Raw genomic sequence first — 19,094 nt, forward strand, 5'->3', positions numbered from 1 at the left:
GAAAATTCAATTATTTTAGTGTATTGTTGTGGGTTTTAGTGTTAAATTTTTATATATTGCTCATAGATGCTTGTTCAATTAGAAACAGAGTACATAATAGCACATCTGTTTACGTAAGCTGGACATATTCTAACCAGTGAAAATACGCTTCAGATGGTGTGTAATGTACCTTTTTGTGATGTAACAAGCAGCTGAGAGAGATATATGGCCATTTGCACAACATGCTGTGTTTTTTAAATATTTTGGGTTTGACAAACCAATTGTCTTAAATAAAGAAATTTCGGTGTGATATAGACTGTTGAATGTTTTTAGCAAACGATTATAACAACCCCTTAGCACCCTAAGATCTTGAAAGTAGATCATAAGGCATTTTAATTACGAAACCTCTACAAGGCGGGTGCAGCAGGACTTGGTGGCCTTGTTTTTCTACAGTAGAAATGGATATGCATCTAGATGTTAATTTCCAAAATAACTTTGTTTCATCAAGGTTGATAACTGTTTCACAGTACAACCTGTATCTCTCACTATTTATTTAAACCTCTTTCTAATTTTCTGCACTCCAACTTTACATCCCACTACTGTCTCTCCTGTCATTTTTAGTGTTGTGAAGGTGAAAACGGTGCTTGAAGTAATCAAATTAACCTGAGCTGTCCAAGAAAGGTGCTGAATAATCTTCTTTCGGTAAATCTGCATTCAAGCTCTCGGCTTTTGCTTGAATAGCAGCTGCAGAGAGAGGCATGTGCTATTGGTTGTGCAGTTCAATTCAATAGCTTCTCATTTTTTATATTCTTTCCACCACCTGAGAGCGAGATTTGGCTCTTGTTGAACCTTGAGCAGTTTTTTGTGATGATACTGCATCATCATGAACAATTCTCACAGTGGATTCTGAAAATCCCAAAGCATGCTGAATGTCACATTTGCCTTTTTCATAGCTAGTCAAAACTTCCCTTTTTGTTTGTAATAAATGATATTTGCACATTGTTTCTTTCCCTCACCAGGCACACTTTCTTTATTTTTACGTGAGGTTTTTAACACGGGCCCTTACAAGTGCAACTTAACAGTTCTACTGACCTGAACTGATGATTCAGGTCTCAGCAATTATGACAGAAGGCACACGTTGAGGGGAGGGGGGCTCATGAATGAAGTGTCGTGCCCCAGGCGCCAGTTAAGAGTATGTTCGGTATGCCACTGTCACATGCACAAGGATTACAAGTGGAAAAACAATGATAGGAAAGAAGAAATAAGAGTAATTGAACAGTTAACACATTGATTAAAATGATCTGACAAAGGAACAGAAATTAAAAAGGCTAGTGGTTTCTTTCAAAATGTTGACGACATGTTCGTCTTTTGGCCCACAGACATGAGAAACTTGAAGAGTTTATGGAACACCTGAGTGGCAATAACAGTAACATCCAGTTTACCATGGAGCTAAACCATCTGCCTCAAGGAAATGGATGCCTGGGCCACAGCATAGACAACCCACCCATACTGATCTGTATTTGCATGCCATCAGCCATCATCTGGCACTGTGTTCGAACACTGGTGTGTTGTGCAAGTATATCATATGGATAACCTACCCCCTTGAGCTGAGCCATCTACACAAGGCCCCTTAAATTTAAAAGGCTATAATGTTCATCAAATAAATGAAGTGATTTCAAGCAATAATCACAATAAAACCCGATGAGGAGCAGGAAAAGGAAGTTGGTTTCTGTAGCCTGGTGTCAGGCAAGATAACTCGCTTGCTGAAGAGAGATAAAATGTATTTTCAGGGCTCCGACAAAAATTCGTCAATTACTGAGACCAGTCGAAGCAGCAGCGTGTCTCAGAACACCTGGGCTCTACAAGGTACCTTGTGAGTGTGGTAAATCTTACATCAAACAAACAGTATGCAGTGTGAAAAAAATGCAGGAAGGAGCATGAGGCCTCCATTATGCTGAGAGATCTGCTTTAGCTAAGCATGCTTAAGAAAAGTCACTGGATAAAATTTGATGAAACATCTGTAGTGGCTCGCACTAACGGCTAGGACTGTGTTTAAAGAAGTCATCGTAATAAAAATCACTGATAATACCCTAAATAGACATGGTGGCTTACAGCTCAGCATGGCATGGGATCCAGCAGTCAAATGGTTGAAGCGGGCACATTGAATACTGAGTAAACATATGTCCATACATGGGGATGCCGCAAGCACCAGTGACGTCCCAGCCAGCAGTTAGTTTATATAAGGGGCATACCAGTAGCCCATTGGCAGTTATACCGCTTGACAATTGCCAAGTAGTGCTTGTCTGAAAGATTGTGTAATTTTAATCACCTGATGTGGCTGGAAACACAAACTCTTTATTCAAGAATTGTCTGGATTCTCTCAAATATTATTCATTTCTTTACTCTCATGGCAATTACTTGCTTATATTTTTGTCTGTCTCTGCATTTCAAATACATTTTTAGTGAGAAGTTATTAGTGTTTGAATTAGAATTGTATTTAGTGTTTTTAATGTCTTTTGAACACACTGTGAAAAGATAAAATGAGTGAAGGTTAATGCTATTGTCAGGATGCTGTGATAAAATGAACTGGTTATTATATGCTTGGTTAATCTTAAAAAAAAAAGTTTTACAGCTTTGGGACTGTTCAGCTATGAGACGTCTTCGTCTACTTGATGGCCATTCTGCTAGAGTTGGAGCTTTATCCTGGAACTCGTACATCCTTTCTTCAGGATCCCGCAGTGGCCACATAATTCATCATGATGTCCGTGTGAAAGAACATATTGTGGCCACATTAGCAGGACATACCCAAGAGGTTTGTATATTAATGCATGCACAGCATAGTTACTGTGACATTATCATTCATTTTACTTTAAAGTTAGTAACAGTTCTGCAGGTTATTGTCACAAAATTTAAGTCTCACAACTACTATTCATCAAAATAAGAAATAAGAGTTATTTACAAGTGAGTGGTATGTTGACTTACTCAGAGGGAACTAAATATTATTATATTGTTTAGTTATGCTTAATTACTGCGCATGATGTAGTTGTACACTTGACCTAATAGCTGGTGTGAATCATGGAATTGGACTCCAAAGGGAAGGAAAGGTGATATTGTGCAGTTCCTGGCAAACAGACTTTGTAGCAAATCCTGTGTTATATTACAAATATTCTTTCCAGCCAGGGAAAAGATGTGTACTAGATCAGCACCCTGATCTGGATCCTAGTCTTTCACATGCAGTTCTTTTGTGACATATTTGAGTATACGAAGTGTGGCAATAAGGTAATCAAACTGGTTGTTGATCGCATTTCCGGCTTTGTCAATGGCAAAGAGAAGAGTGGAGGAATAACCTTGGGACTCTCCCTGACATGCATACAAAATTTCACGCCGTTGTGGTGGTTAGTCTGGCTGTGAGCTGCCTTCGAAATGGGCAGTGTCTGAACTGTCAGAGTTATGCTACACTCTAAAGTGGAACAACGTGTAAACATCAAATGCCTCACAAAACAGAAAATCTGCCACAGAAGTTTGATTTATAGGAACAAGTTTATGGTGATCAGTGTCTTATCTTTGCACAAGTTTTCGAGTGGGTTAAGAGGTTAAAGGACAGTAGGGAAGATGTCAAAGACACTCTGATATTGGGTGGTCCTTCCACTTCAAAACCTGAAGGGAATGTGGAGAAGGTCGGTAGAAATGTTTGAGAATACCACTGCCTGAGCATTTGAGCAATTTCAGAACTTGCATGCATCAATAAGGAAACCGTTAGACAGGTATTGCATGATGATGTGGGCCTGACAAAAGTTTGTGCTAAAGTGGTGCCAAGAATCCTCACAAACAAGCAAAGACAACATAAAGTGGACTGCTGTGCTGAAAGTCTTGAAAAATTGAAAATGACCCTCATTACCTCAGCAGAGTAATTATGTGTGAAGAAATACAGATATTCAGATACAATCCAGAGATTGACAGTCTATGCATCGGAAGAGCCCTCAATCCCCTAGCAAGAAGAAAGCGTGCATAAGCAAATCAAAGTTCAAAGCAATAATTGTTTTCTTTGATATCTGAGAGGTTATCTGCATTGATTGGGGTGCCTGAAGATCATACTGTCAATCAAGCTTATTATGTAACTGTTATGAAGATCCCCCCCTCCATGAACATGTGCGATGGAGGAGATCAGATCTGTGGAAGAATAACTCGTGCGTTCATCAGAACAACGCACCAGCCCATAACACAATGTCTGTGAAGAGCTGTTGGTGATAAACAACATTCCAGTGATGGCACATCCACCATATATGCCTGACCGAGCACTATGAGACTTCTTTCTCTACCCACAACTGAAGTCTGCAGTGAAAGGAACCAGATTTGAGTCCGTGGATGCAGTGAAGGAAAAAATAATGAGCCTCCTCAACAGCATAACAGAACAATACTTGCAGCACTGTTTCCAACAGTGAAAAATTCACATGGAGCGGTGCAGGGATCGGAGAGGGGCTACATTTCAGTCGTGGAATTTTTTTTTCAATTAAGAGTTAGATCAGGAGTCTGGTTTCTTTATTGCTACACCTTGTACGTCTATACGATCACATTGTAAGACCAGGGTTTGGGTTGGAATCCTGATCTGGCATGTGTATAGTGTCAGGAAGCATTAAAGATGTGCAAACTCTTCTTTAGAGTGACATATTAATTTTAGCTCCTTTGTCTTGTGAAGAAATGGGTCTCATGATGACATTCTTTGTATCATTCTTATTTTAATAGCAGAAGGCTGTGTGTAAATAATTGTTTTCACTTATTTTACTTTTTACTCTCCATCCACATCTCTAGCAATGCAAATTACATAACAATTAAATCAGTCATTTGTTGTAAAAATCATAAAGTTACCAAATAACAAACATCTGTATAGGAAGATAGTAGAAACAGTGTGTCCAGATGTCGCTCAGTACAGTAGTGAGGAGTTTCTGTTACCCAATATTCATTGAATATTTGGTATAAAAAATAATTAAGCTTCCTCTGCTATAGTATCATACAGACTGAGTTTCTGTGTGAAGTAAAATTCTTAGGAAGGGTACTGAGTGTTAACTGCCAAGTTAATGTGGATCACTTATCAATTGAAGAAGGCTGCTTTGGAGAAGTAAATAAAGTAAAACCACTTTTTAATGAAACTCTGGGGTTCTAAATATTTTTTCCTTAAGTGGTGATTTGACAGAGAACTCAGAAGTGACGAGAATCATAATTAAAGCATATTTTGGTGTCTTAATTATCAATATCCTTTTGTACAATGAAAAAGAATTTCTGATGGTGTCTTCTTCTTCTTCTTCTTCTTCTTCACCACCACCATCAGCTCCTACCTCGTAGAGTTCCTTCACAAGCATGTTGCACATCTCACTTGAATCCATCTCAGATGTGGAAGTTAAGACATAATCACAACAAACAATCCTGTGATGTCACATTGTCAAAATATCAGTGAACCTACTTCATTCTTCTTCTGGAACAATGTTGTCATCAACAGCAACTGGTGTACTAAAGCCAGCCTTTGTGAAACAATTTAACACATTCTCTTGTTTTACAGAATTTCAACTAGTAACAAACATATGATAGCCTGTAGAATGCTAAGTCTCAACATGTTGTTCTTCTCAAGGAACGAAGTAGACTTCTGTACAATTGCTAATCTGTATTTCCCTTTAACAGTGTGTGTTATGCCAAGGTCCAGAGACTTGCGGACTTGGAGGGAGGAGCACAACATTTAAATTTCTTAAAAATGATGTTTACTCAATGAAGGGTGGTGTTTTTAAGTTATTAAACTCCTGAGAATTTCCTGTTATTAGAGGCAATCATTATTTACACACAATTGCATAATCATCCTTACTTTCTTGATTTTCTTTACCCCCAGAACATTTTTCTCCATTGAAAGAATACATTTTTGAGGATGTACTTTAAAATACCTGGTTTCATCAGTGTTAAATATGTCTCTGGGCTCAATCATTGCAATGTAATGTTCTTCCAACAGTTCAAATGTTTTACATCTGCAGCCTTACTTCCTCCATTTACACTTTGTAATGATAGATTATGGACACCCCCCCACCTAAAAAAAAAAAAAAAAAAAAAAAAAAAATGCAGATGTCACGAGATCTCTCTTGCAGTATGTTCCTACTTACTTCAATACTGCCACTTCATTCCATGAAACTACATTTAAAATAATGTTTTCCACAGTAGTGAATGTAGACATACGTTCTTATTTTGGATGCAGCTTTGTCATTACTTTTGAGTATGCAAACAATGTAGACAGGGCTGCTGAATTATATTTTTTGGATGTCTGTTTTATGTTAAGATTGTAGTAGACGTTGCGAATGATAGTCAGCTTTTGCTGAACTGTAATCTGTCTGTTTGCATGCCATAGCTCTACAAAAGTAAAATTGGTAACTTAGACTCTTCAATAAACTGCAAACTCTTTAATATTTTGCGCATTGTTTTACTTTATTTAATGCAGCACAGAAGTCTGACGGGTAATGAAAATAAATTGTCTTTATCGAGTGAAGATATTGGACTGTAAAATGTGAAAAAAAAAAAACAAATTTTATCACCTAACAGCTTTTGAAAAATTGGAAGATAAGTATTTCATATTGACTGGAATTCTGTCTCTCAGTACCGGCACCGGCATTTGGCGAGCAGTACAGCCATAACAAAAGCTACTCTCAGCATGGAATACAGAGAACACCTTTATAGCAGCAAAAAGTTTAACATCACAGTACTTTCCACATTCACAGTTTTAGTAGTTTGCCATTTGTTGGTAACTCAAGGAAAAAGGATCGCAAATTGAAAACCCAACACCAATAGCTTTTAGAACCTAGTCATATAATATTCATTTGGAATGAGAATACCGCTGAATGGCGAAAGAGTTCAGTGATCCAGACAATTGGCTGTGGGTGCACTTGCTACCAGTCAACTGCCATTGCAAGATCGGCAGGATGGCAGTTCTTCTGGGGAAACCTGGAATTCTCAGGGAACTAAATTTTACCTGTAAAAAAATCTAAAATTTCCTGTGGTATTTAAAGAATTTTGTAGTCTCTCTGGGAATTCTGTTCTTTATTTTTTTATTAACCTAACAATGGAATTTAATTTTATTGTGTTTTATAAACCACAAATTGTAAAATTCTTGATATTTCAGTGTGTGTTAATTATTTTGAGGTTAGTCCCTTTAGATTATCGATATTTAAACACTGTGCTTAAACTACAGCCGAGGAAAGAAAAGTCGTTATTGTGAGATGCCGAAACTGCCACCATCACTTAAGACATCCCTTTCCTTCCTTCCCACACATGGAATTCTCTCATTCTCTTCCTCTACCCCCTTCCCTCCTCTACCCCCCCCCCCTCCCTCCGTGTGTGTGTGCGTGCGTGCGTGCCTGCCTGCATGTGTGCGTTTGGTCGTTCTTCAGACTGGGACTGAATACATATTTCTGACAGCTGCGTCATTACAGTTCAATAACAGCTGTCTACATTGAAAGTTTGTGTTAAATGTACAAGTAACGCACTTAATAGTGCCGTATGTTGGTAACAACATAATTCTCATCAGAGCAACATTTGTCGCCATATCGATTTATATAAAAGCAGTACCATTGTCTCTTAAATTTAATTTTTGATTATATGTAGATAAATATGTGCTGGACTGGGATTTGAATGTAGATCCCTGTTGACTGCAGGTAGTGTGCTACCGGTTGAAAGTTTTGTGTGTTATGTATTTGTTAATTTAATCAGCTCATAAAACTTACTGTTCTAAGCATAATTTCTATGTTTAGGTTTGTGGTTTGAAATGGTCGCCAGATGGAAGGTATCTTGCTAGTGGTGGTAATGATAATCTACTGAATATATGGCCTGCTACACCAGGTGGAGCACATACTCAGACTACACCACTTTACACGTTGAGGTAAAATCCAAAGTAGTTATTGTGTTTTGAACACACATTATGCTTGTATTATCGAAAAACCATTTAAAGTATCTGTAATAACAAAAACAATCAATTATTGACAAAATTATTTAATCGGAAAGATAAAAAGCTATTCACCAAGTGATGGCAGCACACACACATAAAAGACAAAAAACTGATGTAATAAACTGATGTAATTGGCAAGCATGGGTTGAAGGGGAAGAAAGGTGGGTGAAGGAAAAGAACTGGAGAGGTCTAGGAAAACAGGTAGATTTTGGGAAAGTCCCCCCTGATCCATGATTCTGGGTGACTTTCCCCAAAATCTACCCGTTTTGCCTAGACCTCTGCAGTCCTTTTCCTTCACCCCTCTTCTTTCCCCTTCAATGCATCTGCCTGAAGGAGTAGCCACTGGCTCCAAAAGCTTGCCAATTACAACTGTCTTTTATGTGTGTGTTTTGCCACCACTTGCGGTAAGTAGCTTTTTTATGTATCCATTTGAAGCATCTGATATTTAAAACTGTGGGTAAAAATAATGCTGCAACCACTGTTGTGATTTATCTGAAGTCATTCTGAAATCAAATAAGATGGAGTTTCATAAAAATTTTGAATTTAAGTTATTTACTTGATTTTCAAAATACTTTCCACCTACTTCTAGGCACTCTTCATTCTTGGAAACTTTTCCTTCCAATCACATTAATTATTCTCCCTCCATCACTAAGGTGCATTTGGTTGTTAAAAACTAATTATTATGACCTGAAAGTGTAAGAGTGCAGTATTGCAAGATTCAACCGTTTGTCTAAATGTACTTATAACTAAAAAAGGTTTAGACTTAAGGACAAGCATTACGTTCTACATAACAGCAGCTGTGAACTGAGAATACGAGGGTATTTCAGAAAGTAAAAATACACTGTATGCCAGATGAACAGAAGAGTTTTGGCGAGCAAGTTGGCAACACTGGTGTTAACCTTGAACCGTTGGCTTTCTCCTTGCGGTCATTTTGCAGTTGAATGTTGCTTCTGGTTGGAGTAGGTCATGTTTAAAATGGCTGCGCCGATTCAGAATCCCGCCAAATGCAAAGTGCGCTCTGTCATACGTTTTCTTCATGCAAAAGGTCAGCGACCTGCGGATATTTACAAAGAAATTGTTTCTGTTTATGGGAACATTATGAATCGACAAAATGTAATGAAATGGTGTCGTCATTTCTCTGAAGGTAGGACCGGCCTTCATGACAAACAAAGAACAGGTCGGTCATCTGTGATCTTTGATGCCCTTCTTTGGAGAACAGAGGAAGCAATTCGTGCGAACAGATGTCTCACACTGAAAGAATTGCATCAGATCATACCGGACGTGTCAGTGACAACACTTTGATGTTGTGACTGTCAAGTTAGGATACAGGAAATTGTGTGTGCGCTGGGTCCAAAATTGTTAACTGAAGAACACACAAAGAAAAGGATGGGCTTTGCACTTGACTTCCTCACACGCTATGCTGAAGCAGGTGATGAGTTCCTTGATTACATCATGACAGGTGACGAGACATGGGTTTATCACCAGCCACCTGAATCCTAGCAACAATCAATGCAATGGCACCATTCGAATTCACCAAAAGCCAAGAAATGCAAAATGTCGATTTCAGCGAAGAAAATCATGGCTTCCGCTTTTTTGGGACGGAAAAGGCATTCTTCTGTTGGCATTTATGCCTCCTGGAACGACAATTAATGCTGCTGCATATTGCCTGACTTTGAAACGTCTTCGAAGGGCAATTCAAAACAAATGCAGGGGAATGCTGACAAGTGGAGTCCGCTTGCTTCATGACAACGCTCGGCCTCACACAGTGCTTGTAACCAAAGCACTACTCAAACAATTCAAATAGGACGTATTGAACCATCTGCCATACACCCCGAACCTTGCGCCCACAGACTTCCATGTCCTCAGTTACCTGAAGTCACATCTTGGTGGAAAATCATTCCACGACGATGAATAGATCAAAGATGAAGTTGAAATGTGGTTCCGACAACAGGCAACAACCTTCTTTGACTGTGGGATACAAAAGCTTGTGCACCGACTTAACAAATGTTTGGATAACGAGGGTGATTGTCAAAAAATAACAAATAATCCAGTTAATAAGATGTAACTGACATTTTCTAAATAAATGTTCTATTTAAGGACTGCGAGCCATTGTATCTTTACTTTTCAAAATGCCCTCGTACAATAATTCACTTCATGACGTTAGATATTGCCAGCTGTGATAAGTATGCTCTCATCTTCCAACAACCACAGTGTAATTTGTGACATTGCTAGAGCTTTAAGGTAACATGAATAGATTTTGTCACCTGTAACACTGCTGTTCACATATCTTTACATCACTTGATAATAGCTGGGCTTGTATTTGTAGATATGACACATTTTTCTTTCCTCACAAGTTTTTGTATGGCAGTTGAGTGACCCCGCAAGAGTGTCAACATCAATGAGAATATCGTCTGACCTGAACACACCTGTCTGTTATCAGTATGAACTTGAATTCTCTCACAGTCATGATGTAATTGCAGCTTTTAGTGGAACAGTGTAAAGTATATATTGGTTTTCGCATTATTACATACTAACGTACAGCTAAAAGGTATACCATTGATACCCTCTAGTTTTTCATTTTGTCTTTTTTGTGATTTTGAATATTACCAAAATTGCTTTTTTATCTTCCTCAGTCGAAAGCCTAGTTTTAAGTTGCTTCCTGTGCTTGCGTAATGTGGAAAACGCTTCTCTGCATAATTACTGAAGATTGAAGCCATTTGAACCGGGTTCCTGTCTGATAGGCTATAATGAAATTCTACAGTTTATGATAAATAAGTTTTATTTTAACACTTGGAGGACCAACATTAGGGAACTACCTAGGAGGACTGCTAACAGGCATTTTGACTGGTGAAGTTTTCCTCCTTTTTTTCAGTTTTACTTAAGTTGCTTCTGTGCGGTGTCGTTAGAGGCACATTATGCTTATCACACAAATGCTTTATGCTGAAAAATTTCTATTTAAAGTATTGTTATTGGTGTGGTCTTCAGTCCTGAGACTGGTTTGATGCAGCTCTCCATGCTACTCTATCCTGTGCAAGCCTCTTCATCTCCCAGTACCTACTGCAGCCTACATCCTTCTGAATCTGCTTAGTGTATTCATCTCTTGGTCACCCTCTACGATTTTTACCCTCCACACTGCCCTCCAGTACTAAATTGGTGATCCCTTGATGCCTCAGAACATTTCCTACCAACCGATCCCATCTTCTCATCAAGTTGTGCCACAAACTCCTCTTCTCCCCAATTCTATTCAATACCTCCTCATTAGTTATGTGATCTACCCATCTAATCTTCAGTATTCTTCTGTAGCACCACATTTCAAAAGCTGCTATTCTCTTCTTGTCCAAATTATTTATCGTCCATGTTTCACTTCCATACATGGCTACACTGCATACAAATACTTTCAGAAACGACTTCCTGACACTTAAATCTATACTCGATGTTAACAAATTTCTCTTCTTCAGAAACGCTTTCCTTGCCATTACCAGTCTACATTTTATATCCTCTACTTCGACCATCATCAGTTATTTTGCTCCCCAAATAGCAGAACTCCTTTACTACTTTAATTGTCTCATTTCCTAATCTAATTCCCGCAGCATCACCCCACTTAATTTGACTACATTCCATTATCATCGTTTTGCTTTTGTTGATGTTCATCTTATATCATCCTTTCAAGACACTGTCCATTCCGTTCAACTGCTCTTCCAAGTCCTTTGCTGTCTCTGACGGAATTACAATGTCATCGGCGAACCTCAAAGTTTTTATTTCTTCTCCATGGGTTTTAATACCTACTCTGAATTTTTCTTTTGTTTCCTTTACTGCTTGCTCAATATACAGATTGAATAACATCAGGGAGAGGCTACAACCCTTTCTCACTTCCTTCCCAACCACTGCTTCCCTTTCATGTCCCTCGATTCTTATAACTGCCATCTGGTTTCTGTACAAATTGTAAATAGCCCATCACTCCCTGTATTTTACCCCTGCCGCATTTTAGAATTTGAAAGAGAGTATTCCAGTCAACATTGTCAACAGCATTTCTCTAAGTCTACAAATGCTAGAAACGTGGGTTTGCCTTTCTTAATCTTTCTTCTAAGATACGTTGTCGGGTCAGTATTGCCTCACGTGTTCCAACATTTCTACGGAATCCAAACTGATCTTCCTCGAGGTCAGATTCTACCACTTTTTCCATTCATCTGTAAAGAATTCGCGTTAGTATATTGCAGCCGTGGCTTATTAAACTGATAGTAATTTTCACATGCTTTCTTTAGGATTGGAATTATTATATTCTTCTTGGAGTCTGAGGGAATTTCGCCTGCCTCGTACATCCTGCTCACCAGATGGTAGAGTTTTGTCAGGACTGGCTCTCCCAAGGCTGTCAGTAGTCTTAATGGAATGTTGTCTACTCCCGGGGCTTTCTTTCGACTCAGGTCTTTCAGTGCTCTAGCGAACTCTTCACGCAGTATCATATCTCCCATTTCATCTTCATCTACCTCCTCTTTCATTTCCATAATATTGTCCTCAAGAACATTGCCCCTGTATAGACCCTCTATATACTCCTTCCACCTTTCTGCTTTCCCTTCTTTGCTTAGAACTGGGTTTCCATCTGAGCTCTTGATATTCATGCAAGTGGTTGGCTTTTCTCCAAAGGTCTCTTCAATTTTCCTGTAGGCAGTTTCTATCTTGCCCCTCATGAGATAAGCTTCTACATCCTTGTTCTCTAGCCATGCCTTCTTAGCCATTTTGCACTTCCTTTCGATCTCATTTTTGAGACATTTGTATTCCTTTTTGCCTGCTTCACTTGCTGCATTTTTGTATTTTCTCCTTTCATCAATTAAATTCAGTATCTCTTCTGTTACCAAGGATTTCTACTAGCCCTCTTCTTTTTACCTATGTGGTCCTCTGCTGCCTTCACTATTTCATTCCTCAAAGCTACCCATTCTTCTTCTACTGTATTTCTTTCCCCCATTCCTGTCAATTGTTCCGTTATGCTCTCCCTGAAACTCTGTACAACCTCTGGTTCTTTCAGTTTATCCAGGACCCATCTCCTTAAATTGCCATCTTTTTGCAGTTTCTTCAGTTTTAATCTGTAGTTCATAACCAATAGATTGTGATCAGAGTCCACATCTGCCCTTGGAAGTGTCTTAAAATTCAAAATTTGGTTCCTAAATCTGTGTCTTACCATTATATAATCTATCTGAAACCTTTTAGTATCTCCAGGGTTCTTCCATGTATACAACCTTCTTTCATGATTCTTGAACCGAGTGTTAGCTATGATTAAGTTATGCTCTGTGCAAAATTCTACCAGGCGGCTTACTCTTTCATTTCTTAGCCCCAATCCATGTTCACCTACTACGTTTCCTTCTCTTCCTTTTCCTACTGTCGAATTTCAGTCACCCATGACTATTGAATTTTCGTCTCCCTTCACTACCTGAATAATTTCTTTTATGTCATCATACGTTTCATCAACTTTTTCATCATCATCTGCAGAGCTATTTGGCATATAAACTTGTACTACTGTAGTAGGCGTGGGCTTCGTGTCTATCTTGACCACAATAATGGATTCATTATGCTGTTTGTAGTAGCTTACCTGCACTCCTATTTTTTTTTTTATTCATTATTAAACCTACTCCTGCTTTACCCCTATTTGATTTTGTATTTATAACCCTGTATTCGCCTGACCAAAAGTTTTGTTCCTCCTGCCACCGAACTTCACTAATTCCCACTATATCTAACATTAACCTATCCATTTCCCTTTTTAAATTTTCTAACCTACCTGCCCGAATAAGGGATCTGACATTCCATGCTCCGATCCGTAGAATGCCAGTTTTCTTTCTCCTGATAATGATGTCCTCTTGAGTAGTCCCCACCCAGAGATCCGAATGGGGACTATTTTACCTCCGGAATATTTTACCCAAGAGGACGCCATCATCATTTAATCATACAGTAAAGCTGCATGCCCTCGGGGAAAAATTTCGGCTGTAGTTTCCCCTTGCTTTCCGCTGTTCGCAGTACCAAAACAGCAAGGCCCTTTTGGTTAGTGTTACAGGGCCAGATCAGCCAGTAATTCAGACTGTTGCCCTTGCAACTACTGAAAAGGCTGCTGCCTCTCTTCAGGAACCACACGTTTGTCTGGCCTCTCAACAGATACCCCTCCGTTGTGGTTGCACCTACGGTACGGCTATCTGTATCACTGAGGCACGCAAGCCTCCTCACAAACGGCAAGGTCCATGGTTCATGGGGGGAGGATTTAAAGTATATTGAAATTGATTTTTTATTTACAATGTCTTTTGTTTCAACCTTTATTTAATTAAATTTAAAGTATATTTAATTAAATAAAGGTTGAAACAAGACATTGTAAATAAAAAATCCATTTCAACTAAACTTTCAAATGCAAATAAACATATAATGTAAAACATTTTTTATCCGTATGAATTGTATTGTCAGAGCCCCAATCAGGTCATAAACATATATTTTGTACAAAAAATAAAGAACAATGGACACAATTGCTGTAGCAGTAACGAGAAAATAACATTTTTTTCTCTCTGACATCTTTTCCCTCAAGGCCATCATTGTCAAAATACTTTGCACTTAACGTACTGAACAGTTCCAGCACATGTACCACATAAGAATTTCTTGCACTGGACACACAGATTTTTGGTTTTGTTCGAACTTTTGTATCCGTATCTTACTTGTTGCAGTGGTTGCAGTGAATGTATGATCAGGTCCTCTGCTTGATTGTACATACACAGAGGAGAGTTCTTCTGCTAATTTGAAAATAAACATTCAACAACTAATTTTTTTGTGTTGTCTCTCTGTGAAGGATCTAGGTATTGATTTTAGCAAAGTTTAGGATGTTGAAAAACATGTACATAGGCCATCTGCGGCAGCCAAACTTGAGTGTACAGACGAGACATCTGGTCCAGAATATCAACTTCAAATTTAGTGGTATTGTAGAAACTCAATTTCAGGAAGTTTCTTCTGCATTTGTTCATCCACTGGAACTGACTGGTGAATTGTGCTCAATAGAACATTTTTCTTGCTCTTCCCGGATATGAAGTTACTGTTGTCACCAGATTTGTATAAAATAGTATCCTACAAAGATCCGGCAGTAGACTTCACTGATGGAGGAACTTATCTTTGGGTTTTCTTCAGTGTACGCACAATGTCTGTGTTCTCCTGCTTCGGCTGCTCTGCAAGAGGTTTGGCTGTGAAGAAATTGTTACATGTTAAATTTTTTCCTTTTGAAGTGAAGGGTGCACGAGACATGTAACAACATGCTGTGCCACAGGTATGTTAGTGTGTCTTTAGCTTTGCTGACCCAAGTAAGGAAATCCATTCACCAGATATTTACCACTGGTTCTGCTGCCAGCTAGAACTTGAGGACAAAATTGTCTGGCTTATTACTCATGTATTGTATAAGGTGGCACCAAGTTTTGCATGAAAAGACTCTCATTTACAATTTTGAATGCGTCTGGTTTATAGTTCTTGATGCAGTTCGCTACAAATGAATTCCAGACTGGGGTAGCTGCTGCAAAGCCATCAGTCTTGAGTCTTTTGGCAAGAGGGTGATTGTCATTAGATCTTACAAATCAAATGCTTCTATGAACTTATTTCTTCCCATAGCGCGAGAAGAAAATGCTGGCCCCCACATTAGAGACCACAGATGTTTCAGGGGGAAATTCTTTCCTCCATGCACTTTACCATACATTATAGCTATGGCAGCATCTAATTGGGCAATATCAAGTACCCATGTGTTATCTTGCAGAAGTTCTCGGACTCTAATTTCTGTAACGTTCATGTTCTGTAGAATATTATGGTCTATCAATACTTGCCATGCATTCAAGTAACTGCCTGCAACTATAAGTTTCTTAGTATTACATGCTGGCACAGGAGTTACCACCCACACACTGTGGCGCTCTAATCTTCCAGGTGCCTGCCCTGGTGCAATTAGACCACACTGTTTCATCGGCTGCAGTTGCTTCACTTCCAACATATGGATGGTGAGATGGATTTTTCCTTGCCTGCAAGTAGGAATTTGTGGTGCCACTGGAATCGAACCTGTGAGCACTGGGTTATTTGTATGTTGTTGTACAGGTTCTGAATATTCATCTTTCAACTCAGATGATTCGCTTTGTTATGTTTCATGGGGCTGATATTCTGTGTCATCTCTACAATCTTATCCAACTCATCACATTCAAAAATATCTCTTCCACTGGTACACCATAATAACGAGGAGCAGCACTGAAACTTCTGCGCAGCGCAAAGCACAACAGTGTATTGCAGAGAACGGCAACTGCAGTATGTCCGCTCTTCCACTAAATAAAGTAAAATGAGGTGGGGTGTGGGGGAGAGGGGGAGGAGGACAGATCACAACAATAGAATAAAATAAGCTAAGTGGATGAAAAGATCCATTGTGCCTTTACAGGCAAGATACGTAAATCCATCTCACCAGTCAGAATGACTGGCTGTGGTCCTTGAAGATAAAAATGTTCATAATTCGTTCAGTTTTTGGTCTTTTACTGAAATTATAAACCACTGAGGTAAATTAAGTCATGAAAAATAAGGCCTATAAAGTAAAATGCAAGCTGTTTTCTTTAATGTTGAACAATGCTCATAAGGTCCTTCTAGTGTTAATGAAACAACACGTGGTGGTGGTGGTGGTGGTGGTGGTGGTGGTGGTGGTGGTGATGATGATGGCTTTCAAGTAGTGTTTACAAGCATTATGCAATAAACTTTCTCAAGCTGTGGTCTAGTCCTGATTTGGTGGGCATTAAAAGTTGAAACAATTCATGCATACTGCTTTGTCTCCTAAAATTGCAAACCTAACAGTTACTGTACTGAATGTAGCGGTGTTCATAGTTGTGTTATTCAATGAAGCATTGGGTTCGGCTGAAAATTTAGTATTAGTTTGAACAGAAGTTAAGATGGTAACGATAAAACAAGAGCTTTGCTCTTGCCTCTTCTGTATAATATATGAACTAACAGTGAGCCTTGCAGATGTCGTGCCTCTTGTGAAAAATATATGAACGACACAGGGATGGTTACACATTATTTCATAAAAATGTGCTTTGACTTTGGTTTGCAAGGTTATCAAATGATGTATGTTGTATGGTTTTTTCAGAATACTTAGAGATTTCTGAAGGGTCTGGTTTGGCCAGGAACTAATAGTGAAGCCTAAAAAATTTAAATACAGCCATAATTGTCACACGCTTTTGGCACTCCTTGGAAAAAGCATCTTGATTTCTGAGGTGTTGGTTGGGACCTGACAGTAATCTAAAATTTAACAGCACATTCTGCTTTGTTTCGTCTCGTCTGCCACTGCATATGTACATACATTTGTAGAATGTACAGTAATTCAATCATTAGGGTCACCTTTTTATGTAATCGGTCAGTATCACTTTTTGCCATGTGCTATCCTGCATTTTGTGTATTTTTCTTGCAAGAAGACTATCCACAATAAGTAAAATAAGAAACTGTTTTAAAAGAGATATATTTATTGAGCATCTGAAATTAGACTTTATTTAGAAGAGTGGAAATATCTGACTTCAAAGTGTTCAGTGTTAATACTGAGGATGTCCTTCAGTGTCACGTCCTGAAGATCAGATCACTTCTTGTTTTTATTCTTTCCATTGCTAAGAAAAGCTGTGGACAGCAGTAAGTTGATCCAAACATGAAAATGATCTGTGTGGCATTTTTGTGGAGTTTGTGAAATATATTTTTGCTCTAATGCAAGATACCACCATGACAAATTAGCATGTTTCAGTGTCATGTCTTTCAGCAAAGTAGAATTTTGCATATTGGTAACTTCCAACTGGGGTGGTGATGGCAGTTAGTCGGGTGAAACTGAGAAAGGGGTGCTGAACAGTTTCATTTCAAAAATGGCGGAGGTATCTTATTTCAGAAGTAGTGATGAGTTGCCTTATATTGACTTGGTAATTGCTGAAACCGGCACCTTCAGGTAGTTTTAAAGAAGACAGATTGTTGAAGAAAGTTAAAATTCCATTAGCCACTTGCCTTTCAAACAAATGTAACTTTTCCATGAAATACCTGATTTGGTCAGCATGACAGCTATTAGCTATTCTTTGTCCTCCAATGACAGATTGAATGAAATTATACAGATGGATAGTTACGTCAACTAAGAATGCTAGATCTGATGGCCATTTTAAATCTTTCAGACAACTTATTTCTTCCCCTTTCATTTCCAGAAGGAGATATTTCCTCACAAATGGCAAAGAAAACATCAAGAATATTTCTCTGACTCAGCCAACAAACTGTACTGTGGTATGGTATGTCTCCATACTCTGCTACCATGTCTTCCAGTAATCCTTTGAATTGACAATTACTTGCACTATGATGATGCACAAAATTCAGCCACTTGCTCACAACTTCAATTACATCACCTAGTTCCACTCTTAGCACACAGTGCCACTTGGTGAATGAAACAATGAATAGTGAAAATGTCTTTGCCAGATCTGTTCTCGAGTTTAAAAGTCAAACAAGAAGTGAATCCTTCATGATGCCCAATTGTTCGAAGCGCACCTTGTTGGCTACAGAATGGAGCTTTTCCCAACGCCAGCTCGAAATGTCCACTGTTTCACAAATCACTTCAAAACTATGAATTCCCTTTGCTGTGTAATTGAGCAGTACCACATCAAAGAGTTCCTCAGTTACATGTAGACATCATGCACAAATATTGAAAGTTGACATCAGTCGCACATATCTGTGCTTTCATGAAGTGCTAGCGAAAATATAACAAAGCTCTCTCAGCTTTTATCCTGAGCTTTCTCTTTTAATTCGCTACAATGTCCAGGATTTGACAAGAAACTGTTTGCTTCAATTGCTTGCAGCTCCCATAGAATCATTCTGCAATTGCCGCCATGCATGATTTTACGAGAGGTCCCAGAAAACGACTTGCCACTTATCGCTATAATGTGAGTGGCTTTGTAGCTTGCTTGAATTGCTGCTTCAGTTCAGTTTCCTTCAGTCATTCACCCTGAAAAGTACAAATGTGTTACAGTACATGAACTATGCTGCATATTTCTGTAACTTCAGTCCTAAGAATTCTTTTTAAAACTTAAGTCTCCTGGCATGTCATTCTTAAAACTGACTACTAGCTCTTTGCGTGCTTCGCCTTCTATCTGCTCATAAT

The 19,094-nt window shown here is 38.7% G+C and overlaps 1 protein-coding gene across 8 annotated transcripts in view; it reads left to right on the forward strand.

The window, feature by feature from the left end:
* The window catches only part of LOC124777589 (cell division cycle protein 20 homolog), a 93,161-nt gene that overhangs the window by 63,641 nt on the left and 10,426 nt on the right, over nt 1-19,094 (forward strand). For all 8 annotated transcript variants that reach the window (XM_047253051.1, XM_047253045.1, XM_047253046.1 and 5 more), the window contains exons 8-9: nt 2,612-2,791; nt 7,758-7,885. In XM_047253051.1, coding sequence (XP_047109007.1) covers nt 2,612-2,791; nt 7,758-7,885 — 308 coding nt within the window. The remainder of the gene's footprint in view (nt 1-2,611; nt 2,792-7,757; nt 7,886-19,094) is intronic.

Source organism: Schistocerca piceifrons, chromosome 2 (genome assembly GCF_021461385.2).
Source record: "Schistocerca piceifrons isolate TAMUIC-IGC-003096 chromosome 2, iqSchPice1.1, whole genome shotgun sequence".
NCBI lineage: Eukaryota > Metazoa > Arthropoda > Insecta > Orthoptera > Acrididae > Schistocerca > Schistocerca piceifrons.